The sequence below is a fragment of the Ranitomeya imitator genome, chromosome 6 (assembly GCF_032444005.1).
Source record: "Ranitomeya imitator isolate aRanImi1 chromosome 6, aRanImi1.pri, whole genome shotgun sequence".
NCBI lineage: Eukaryota > Metazoa > Chordata > Amphibia > Anura > Dendrobatidae > Ranitomeya > Ranitomeya imitator.
The window spans coordinates 29375952-29386809 of record NC_091287.1 but is presented as its reverse complement, the minus strand read 5'-3'; the positions used below and the strand labels follow the sequence as shown (position 1 = coordinate 29386809).

Below are 10858 nucleotides of genomic sequence, written 5' to 3'. Positions count from 1 at the left end.
ACGGGTGACCACCTCTGCGAATGGTTATTCATAGATATCCCCATGCCACATAAACCCAAAAGTCACAAATCAGGTGGTGCCATCGTTCTCTTCGACTAATGTGGACTTGCCCAAGTATGGTGGCATGAATCTAAACCATGAGAGGTGTTCCCTGTTTTTTTCCCTTGGAAACCATTTCGAAATTATTTTTTTAACCCAAATTTACTCAAATTATATATTTTGTTAAATTTATTTCGGTTTATATTTAGTTAAAAAAAAAAATCACAGTAGTTGCGGCATTTCGTCCTTCACAATTTTAGGAACGTTACTCCAGCTGGCAGAACAGGGCTCGATGGAATACTGTGCCCACCAGGAGCTTGCCTTCATATACGGACGCACAGGACGACCCCTGGATCACCGAGCCATTGTTCGCATACACTTTGGTGATGACGGGATTATCTGAGTGAATATTCTGTACACGGAAGACCTGATGTGGAGAACAAAAGAATGAAAAAATCAGTGAAAACACCCGGAGAGGAATGGAGGCCACATGTAGGTCACGTGTGCGATGGCCCCCGAAGAGGAAGTAGTTATCTATTGATGGGCCAGATTCTCGTATCCTGACCGTAGAGCGTAGAATGGCTCCTGCACCGCAGCTAGGGGGCAGCACTCGGCAGGGCTATTCTCAGAGCTAAATGGTTGTCACTATTATTGGGGTATCATGGCTGGATCTGCTATGATATTGGGCTCTGTGGATAACTCCATGTTGGGAGCTCCATGGTTAACTCTAGGGGGCCCTGTGGTTGGTTTTATAATGGGGGCATAGTGGCTGGCAGTGTTATTGGGCATCATATACCATTCTATTAGGCGGCTGCATGGCTAGCTTTGTTATAAGGCACCGTGCCTTGTTCTGGTATTGGGGCACTATGGGTATGGCTTTTTGGGGAGCACTGTGCTTGGTTCTATAATAGGGCACTGGGTGAGATTCAGTTTTGGGGTTCTGTACTCGGATACTGTGCTTTGTCTTCTAATGGGGTCACTGTGTCCGAGTCTGTTTGGGGGCACGACCTGTTGTGCTATGGGGCATTGTGTCTGCTTCTGTTATTAATGCACTGAGTACTGTTATCGGGGCACATTTTTATTATATACTTTTATGGGGGCATACTTTTATTGTCAATTGTTTTCTACTATGGGGTCACCTTTTTATCATGAGGGTACTGTGTACTGATATGGGGACACTTATTATTAGGAGGTTACGGTTATGGGGTTTATTTATATTTTAAGGGTACTATGTAGATTTATGGAGGCATTTATTTTGAGAGTACTATATACTTTTACACAGGCACATCATTATTTTAAGGGTACTGTGTACAGATATGGGGGCACGTATTTATTATGAGGGTATTGTTTTCTGTAATGGGGCAATTTTTAATTATGAGGATACTGGTTATGGGGCACGTTTATATTGTGAGGGTACTATACTGTTAGGGGGGCACTGTTTTATGAGCTTACGGATTACTGTTATAGGGCCACATATATGTTTTTAAAGTACTATGTACTGTTATAGGGACACATATATATTTTGAGGGTATTATATACTGTTATGGGGGCACGTATATGTTTTGAGGGTACTATATACTGTTTAGGGACAAACCCAAACACCAGTATTATGGATGCACCAGGGAGACCAAACTGAATTATAAAATAATATCTGTATTAACAAATAGTAGCAATACAGAAAAAAAATTATTTTTAAAATAAAACAGACTGTTGTGCGAATCAGGACAGTATGTATAATAAAAGTAAACCCATAAACACAATTCATATCAGTGCCACCAATGGGCATGTGCAAGTAATGCAATTCCCTGAAATTCTTGTGTCATTGTGCCAGAAAAAAGTAAAAAAAAAAATATATATATATATATATATAACAAATATAAAAAATGTGCATAAACGATGTATATAGCAATGTATATAGCAATGGGTGACGAAGGAAGTGATTTCCGAAACGCGCGTCGGGTGTGTGTGTGTGCGTTTACAGGACAGTGAGGCACCCTAAGGTAATGCTCTAATAGTATCTTCCCCTGATATATTTTTTTTTTCGTGAGTCACTTTTTCAGCACATTGCACTTTGTGATTCTGCTGCTTTGCACAGCTCTCAGGGATTTCCCTATGCACATGTGAGGATTCCTCCCTGAATCTATTTCCACACACTTTATATTACTTGCTGCAATTTTGCACGGCTTTTTTGTGTGACCTCCACCCATTGCTATATACATTGTTTATATATTGTTTTTGTATATTTTTTTATTTTTTATATTTGTTATTTATATATTTTTTAAACTTTTTTTCTGGCACAATGACACAAGAATTTCAGGGAATTGCCTATATTCCTTAAAGGGGAATCATTACCTTGCACTTGCCCATTGGTGGCACTTATATGAATTGTGCTTATGGGTTTGCTTTTATTATACATGCTGTCCTGATTCGCACAACAGTCTGTTTTATTTAAAAAAATATTTTTTTCTGTATTGCTACTATTAGTTAAAAAAGACATTATTTTATAATCCAGTTTGGTCTCCCTGGTGCATCCATAATACTGGTGCTTGGGTTTGTTTCTGGTCATGAGTGGTTTCCACTTTTCTTTCTTGTTTTAACACCTAGGGCAATCAGTACTATTAATATATATTAATTTTATTGGTTTTTTTTTTAAATCTTTTATCTACTATATAATTGTCTAAAAGGGTCACTTCCATCTGTCTGTCTGTCGGTCTGTCTGTCACGGATATTCATTGGTCGCGGCCTCTGTCTGTCATGGAAATCCAGTCGCTGATTGGTCTCCCCAGCTGCCTGTCATGGCTGCCGCGACCAATCAGCGACGGCCACAGTCCGATTAGTCCCTCCCTACTCCCCTGCAGTCAGTGCCCGGCGCCCGCTCCATACTCCTCGCAGTCAGTGCCCGCTCCATACTCCCCTCACACAGGGTTAATGCGAGCTGTAACGGACCGCGCTATACCGCGGGTAACTCACTCCGTTACCGCCGCTATTAACCCTGTGTGACCAAGTTTTTACTATTGATGCTGCCTATGCAGCCTCAATAGTAAAAAGATCTAATGTTAAAAATAATTAAAAAAAATAAAAAATTATCATATACTCACCTTCCGGCGCCTTTCCCGCTCCTCGCGACACTCCGGTGACCGCTCCATGCAAGCGGCAGGTTCCGGTGGCAAGGATGGTATGCGTCAAGGACCTTCCATGACGTCACGGTCATGTGACCGCGACGTCATCACAGGTCCTGCGCTCATCCAACCCTGGGACCGGAAGCTGTCGCCTGCACCACACACAAGCGCCAGGACTACAAGGGGCCCTCGGAAGGTGAGTATATGTTTATTTTTTATTTTAAGTCTTTTTTAACCTGTTACATACGTGACTGGGCAATATACTACGTTGCTGGGCAATATACTGCGTGGCTGGGCAATATACTATGTGGTTGGGCAATATACTACGTGGCTGGGCAATATAGTACGTGGCTGGGCAATATACTACGTTACTGGGCAATATACTACGTGGTTGGGCAATATACTACATCACTGGGCAATATACTACGTGGCTGGGCAATATAGTACGTGGCTGGGCAATATACTACGTTACTGGGCAATATACTACGTGGTTGGGCAATATACTACGTGGACATACATATTCTAGAATACCTGATGCGTTAGAATCGGGCCACCATCTAGTAGTTTTATATTGTTCCTAGGTGATTCAACTTTATCATACTGTTATGGGGGCACATATATATTTTGAGGGTACTATATGCTGTTATAGGGGTACATACAGTGGGGCAAAAAAGTATTTAGTCAGTCAGCAATAGTGTTGAGCATTCCGATACCGCAAGTATCGGGTATCGGCCGATATTTGCGGTATCGGAATTCCGATACTGAATTCCGATACTTCCCGCGTATCGGATACCGGAATCGGAAGTTCCCAGAATTCAAATTGAACGCAGCAGCCAATGAGGAATGAATGAAAGTGTGGGCACATCCTGTTTAGCATGGTGGGCATGTAAGTACTGGCAAGGCTTGGATTGGCTGCTGAAATGATGTCACTCTGCACTATAAAAAAGCGCTGCCGCCATTTTGCGCTCACTCTGCTGTGATTTCAGTTAGGGACAGGACGCTGTGTTCTAACTGAGGGCCAGTTGAGATAGCTAATTGCTTTATTTTCCTTTCCAAAGGCTAATTTAGCAAAACGCTGTGTGTTCTTCACTGTTCACCTTGCTCTTGCCTTGCAGCGCTGTTTTAACAGCGTTCTGCAAGGTCTCTGTGTGTGTGTGTGTGCAGCTCACTCTGTAGTCTGTGTGCAGCCATATACCCGGTTGTATTCAGCTCAGGGGGGGTTCACACTGCCTCACACAGTTGTTCTTTTTTGCTCTTAGTGCAGCCTGCTGCACATTTTTTCTCAAATTTCCTATTAGTGTTTTTCCACCAGTCTCCAGCTCTATTGTGGAAAAACACTACATAGGATAACCTAGAGGGGGGTTTTTGGGCCTTGCAGCGCCGTTTACGGCTGTCTGCACGGTCTCCGTGTGAGCCCAGCTCGCCCTGTAGTCTGTGTGCAGCCATAGCCGGTTGGATTCAGCTCAGGGTTCGTTACTGGCTCATACCTTGAGAAAAATTTTCCTTTTTTTCAAATAGTGCAGCCTGTTTAAAATTTGAAAAAAAAAATTCCTATTAGTGTCTTTCCACTCGTATCCAGCTAAATAGTGGAAAAACACTATATAGGATAACCTAGAGGAGGGTTTTTTGGCCTTGCAGCGCCGTTTACGGCTGTCTGCACGGTCTCCGTGTGAGCCCAGCTCGCCCTGTAGTCTGTGTGCAGCCATAGCCGGTTGGATTCAGCTCAGGGTTCGTTACTGGCTCATACCTTGAGAAAAATTTTCCTTTTTTTCAAATAGTGCAGCCTGTTTAAAATTTGAAAAAAAAAATTCCTATTAGTGTCTTTCCACTCGTATCCAGCTAAATAGTGGAAAAACACTATATAGGATAACCTAGAGGAGGGTTTTTTGGCCTTGCAGCGCCGTTTACGGCTGTCTGCACGGTCTCCGTGTGAGCCCAGCTCGCCCTGTAGTCTGTGTGCAGCCATAGCCGGTTGGATTCAGCTCAGGGTTCGTTACTGGCTCATACCTTGAGAAAAATTTTCCTTTTTTTCAAATAGTGCAGCCTGTTTAAAATTTGAAAAAAAAAATTCCTATTAGTGTCTTTCCACTCGTATCCAGCTAAATAGTGGAAAAACACTATATAGGATAACCTAGAGGAGGGTTTTTTGGCCTTGCAGCGCCGTTTACGGCTGTCTGCACGGTCTCCGTGTGAGCCCAGCTCGCCCTGTAGTCTGTGTGCAGCCATAGCCGGTTGGATTCAGCTCAGGGTGCGTTACTGCCTCATACCTTGAAAAACAATTTCCTTTTTTTCAAATAGTGCAGCCAGTTTAAAATTTGAAAAAAAAAATTCCTATTAGTGTCTTTCCACTTGTATCCAGCTAAATAGTGGAAAAACACTATATAGGATAACCTAGAGGAGGGTTTCTTGGCCTTGCAGCGCCGTTTACGGCTGTCTGCACGGTCTCCGTGTGATTTAAACTAGCTCTGTAGCCCGATCTGCACCAAAAAAAAGGTTAAGTTCACCAAACACAACTTACACTTGTGTAGGCCACATTTGAAAAATAATAAAGTTTAGTCCACAATTTACAACATTAGTGTTTCTTACACCTGTTAGGAGGAGCATTACAGGAATAAGCACACTAAGGCCTTAGTACTTTTCTGCTTATCTTTATCTGTCAACCAAGATGAAGAGGGCAGGGAGTAAGGCACGTGGGCGTGGGCGCGGAGCAGGGAGAGGAGCAGGGAGAGGACGTGGTGATTCTGTGCCTGCTGCGGGCGCCGGTGACTCGTCGTCACTCAGTTTCAGCAGGGAACAGTCCTTCATGCGCAGCTTTGTCGGAGAGCGCCGTGCACCGCTGCTGCGTGAAGACCAAATTGAAGCCGTTGTCGGGTGGATGGCAGCTAACGCCTCGGCATCGACTTCAGTTAGTGCCACATCCTCTCAGGCACAGAGCACTGGAGAGCAGCCATCTGTCTCTTCACCACCTGCCAAATTGGCCAGGCAGTCAGAGAGCCCAGGACAGGAGCCGTCTCTACTTCTGTTCTCTGAATCTCTTGGCTTGGAAACAGGGGGCCAGCCAAGCAGCATTGGAGAAATGGAAGAAGAGGCAGTGTGCAGTGATGCCCAACACCTTTTTCTCTCTGACTCTGAAGAGGCAGGTGGGCCAGTGCCTCCGGTGACCACAGCGCAGTACGCATCTGATGATGAAACTCAGGTGCCGCTTTCTCGTGCGTACTGTGCTGCTGAGACTACCCAGGAGGAGCAGTTGGTGGCAGAGGGTAGTGGAGATGATGAGGTCCTTGACCCATCGTGGCGTGAGGAACAGGAAGGTGGTGGGAGCAGCTCAGAGGAAGAGCTTCCTCTTACGGGCCAAAGAGGGAGAGGGAGGGGGAAGACTGCGGAGCCTGTAGCCTCCACTTTGGCACCCGTTAGGAGCCTGTCTCTTTCCAAAGCCAAAAAGGGCGCTCCCAAGACTTGCAGTGCCTGGTCCTTTTTTGACACAGTTGCAGATGACATTTGTTTTGTCAAATGCAAGCTGTGTCATCATAAAGTAAAAAGAGGGAAAAATGTCAGCAACCTCAATACCACAAATATGTGGAAACATGTGCGGACCAGGCACGCGGTGGAGTTACAGAAACACACTGAAGATGTAGGCCAACCAACAGCGGCAGCTACCACCTCTTCAGCTCGTGTTGCCTCTTCCTCCAGCTCACGCACAGCTGGTTTGGCTTCCTCCCAGAGACCTTGTGTAATTCCACCCACAGCACCACCTTCCCAGTCATCCTCACACTCCCAGTCTACTCTACAGCCATCGGTAGTACAGGCATGGGAGAAAAGGCGGGCATTCTCGGCCAACCACCCCCGAGCACAGGCTCTGAATGCAGGCATTGCCAAACTGTTGTCCCTGGAAATGCTCTCGTTCAGGCTGGTGGAGACTGACAGCTTCCGTGACTTGATGGCATTGGCAGTCCCACAGTACAAGGTGCCCAGCCGCTTTTACTTCAGCAGGCAGGCTGTCCCTGCCCTGCACAGGCATGTTGAGGCAAACATAAAACATGCGCTACTGAACGCCGTCAGTAGCAAGGTCCACCTCACCACCGATGCGTGGACCAGTCAGCATGGACAGGGGCGATATGTTTCCCTCACTGCCCATTGGGTTAATGTTGTTGAGCCAGGTACAGATCGTGCGAGTGGCGCAGGACGTGTCCTGCCCACTCCAAGGATTGCAGGAATCCAGTCTGTACGCATCGACTCCTCCTCTTACACCAGTTCCTCTGATTCCTCTCTGCAGGATCCGTCACAGTCCACCCCCACATGGACCCGTGAACGTTTACCTATGACCGACATGAGCACAGCCGTGGCCAAACGTCAGCAGGCCGTCTTGAAACTAGTTTCATTGGGGCATCGAAGCCACACAGCGCAGGAGCTCTGGAATGCCATAAAGCAGGAGAGCGATGTGTGGTTACTGCCAGCGAATCTCCAGCCAGGCATGGTAGTGTGTGACAATGGCCGAAATCTGGTGGCAGCTTTGGCCCTTGGCAACCTCACTCACATCCCATGTCTGGCACATGTGCTCAATTTGGTTGTGCAGAGTTTTCTGAGGGACTATCCGGATCTTGATGCCCTGCTGCACAAGGTCCGCCTAGAGTGTGCTCACTTGCGGCGTTCCAGCTTGGCCAGATCCCGCATTGCTGCTCTGCAGCGCCGATTCCGCCTTCCGGAACACCGCATCATATGTGACCTACCTACCCGGTGGAATTCCACGTTACATATGTTGGAGCGGTTGTGTGAGCAGCAGCAAGCAGTTATGGAGTACCAGCTGCATCAGGCGCAAAGAAGTCGCAGTCAGCGCCGATCAGACTTCACAACCACAGAGTGGGCCACTATGAAGGACGTCTGCCAGGTTTTGCGTCCTTTTGATTATTCCACGCGGATGGCAAGTGCAGATGATGCACTAGTCAGCATGACTGTCCCCCTTATCTGCCTGCTTCAGCAAACTTTGCAAGGGTTAAGGGATGATGTGGTGGAAGAGGTGGAGGATGAGGAGTCACCTTTTCCATCAGCTTCTGGAGAGTCAGCGCCACGTGGTTCCTCACAAAGGGGTACGCAGGGGCCAATTTGTGAGGAGGATGAGGAGGAGTCAATGGAGGAGGAAGAGCTCCGTCCAGAGGAGGGAGCGACACAATTGTCCAGTGGTCAGTGTGTACAGCGAGGGTGGGGTGATGACGAGCGGGCAGAGATCATGTCTCAAGCAGGGGACAGCGTTTCTGGGCCGGTTGGCACTCTGCAGCACATGGTGGATTTCATGCTGCAGTGCCTGAGAAACGACCGCCGCATCGACCACATTCTCAACATGCCTGATTATTGGGTGTTCACCCTCCTCGATCCTCGCTACCGGGACAACGTCCAAAACCTCATCCCTGCGTTGACCCGGGAGCGTAAATTGCGGGAGTACCACGACACACTGGTGAATTCCATCATCTTCTCCTGTCCAACTGAGAGGAGTGCTGCTAGTGCTTTACAAAGCAGCTCAGTGCGTCGAGGCAGTGGGGGAGGCTCTGCCCAAAGAGGGAGCAGAAGCAGTGCCTCTGCCCAAGGCAAGCCCAGTATGGCACAACTCTGGCACACTTTTGTGTGCCCGCCCCAAATGTCTACACCATCACCGGCGGCTCCAGTCAGCAGGAGGCAACGGTTCCGTCAGATGGTGACAGACTACATGGCTTGCCCTCTTACTGTACTCCCAGACGGCTCTTCCCCGTTCAAGTTTTGGGTCTCTAAGCTGGATACATGGCCAGAGCTAAGCCAGTATGCATTGGAGGTGCTGGCTTGCCCTGCGGCTAGTGTCTTATCGGAACGTGTCTTTAGTGCCGCAGGTGGTGTACTAACAGACCGTCGCATGCGACTATCCTCCGATAACGTTGACCGGCTTACTTTCCTGAAAATGAACCAGGCCTGGATCTCGCAGGAATTTGCCACTCCTCTGCCTGATTAAGTAATTGGGTGTCATCCAGGTCTCCTGCTGTGTTCATCTTTCTACCACCTGAACTGCTATTCCTGGGCTCCAACACCGCCAGTTGCGGCTCAGAAGTGCAGGCTGCACAGTAAAAACATACGACCCAGTGTTATTGGGTTTCAGTAACGTCAGCTGATCCCCAGCTGTGTAGCCGGCAATGTGTCCTGCGACCGCCACGCTGGCACAACAACCTAAATGTAAGGGAACCTGTCCCCCCCCCCCCCCCCCCCGTCGTTTGTTACTGAAAGAGCCATCTTGTGCAGCAGTAATGCTGCACAAGGAAAAGGTAGCTCTTTTTTTTTAGCTCTTTGCACACGCAGAACTTAACACTTATAAAATGTGTTCACTGATACCGTTATACCGTCCCGGAGCTGGGACTTTCCTTCGTAATGTGACGCAGCACAGCCGTCATTCCTACCCCCTTGGTGCCATGCGCTGCCTCCTCAGCGTTGTTTTAAGCTGTCACGGAGCCTGCGCTGTTCTGTTATCCCTTGGGCATGCCCTATTTGCGCTGCCTGTCTTCTGACATAATTTGGTGTCAGGCTGGCTGCGCCTGTGCGGCCGCGGTGCCCGAGATCCCGCCTCGCAGTGTCTTCTGATTGAGTCACACTGCGGGCCTGGGATCCATGGGCATGCGCAGTGCATATCTTCCCCTCGGGCTCTCGCTCATTTCCCTCCGCCTTCTTTAGACTGTGCGCCGTCAGCTGATCCCTAGCATGCCACGGCCGTGACACCGCACAGTCTGAAGAAGAGGGAAGGAGGGGAGTGAGAGTCGAGGTTATGCACTGTGCATGCCCATGGTTCCAAGGCCCGCAGTGGGATTACGTTAGATGAGACTGCGAGGTGGGATCTGGAGCAGCGTGGACGCACAGGCACTGACAGCCTGACACCAAATTATGTCAGAAGACAGGCAGCGCTAATTGGGCATGGCCAAGGGCTAACAGAACAGCGCAGGCTCCGTGGCAGCTTAAAACAACGCTGAGGAGGCAGCGCACGGCATCAAGGGGATAGGAATGACAGCTGTGCTGTGTCCCATTACGAAGGAAATTCGCACCTCCGGAACGGTTTAACGGTATAAAGGGACACATTTTTAGTGTTTACTTCGGTGTTTGCAAGGAGCATAATTAAAAGAGCAACCTTTTCCTTTTGCATCCTTAGTGCTGCACAACATGGCTCTTTCAGCTACAAACGTCTTGGGGGGGGGGTTAAAGGTTTCCTTTCAACTTGCTCCAATCAGGCTTCGGCCTACACTCTGTTCCTCTGCTCCTCCTGCTGTCCCTGGGCTCTAACACCGCCAGTTGGTGCCTGGAAGTGCTGTGTGCACAGTCAACAGTCGCTCCTCTGTTATTGGGGTTCAGTAACGTCAGCTGATCCCCAGCTGTGTGTGCGGCAATACCTCCAATCTGCTCCTCCTGCTGTCCCTGGGCTCTAACACCGCCAGTTGGTGCCTGGAAGTGCTGTGTGCACAGTCAACAGTCGCTCCTCTGTTATTGGGGTTCAGTAACGTCAGCTGATCCCCAGCTGTGTATCCGGCAACGTGTCATGCGACCGCCACGCTGGCACAACTAAAATGTAAGGGGACCTGTCCCCCCCCCCCCTAGGCGTTTGTTACTGAAAGAGCCACCATGTGCAGCACTAATACTGCACAAGGGAAAGGTCGCTCTTGAAATTATGCTCCTTGCAAACGCTGAACTACACACTCATG

The 10858-nt window shown here is 48.4% G+C and overlaps 1 protein-coding gene across 1 annotated transcript in view; it reads right to left on the bottom strand.

The window, feature by feature from the left end:
- Positions 1-210: 210 nt before the first annotated feature.
- The window catches only part of LOC138641750 (serum paraoxonase/arylesterase 2-like), a 71309-nt gene continuing 60661 nt past the window's right edge, over positions 211-10858 (bottom strand). Inside the window, exon 9 of the mRNA XM_069729380.1 lies at positions 211-466. Within this exon, the coding sequence (XP_069585481.1) occupies positions 305-466 (162 nt within the window). The 3' untranslated portion in view covers positions 211-304. The remainder of the gene's footprint in view (positions 467-10858) is intronic.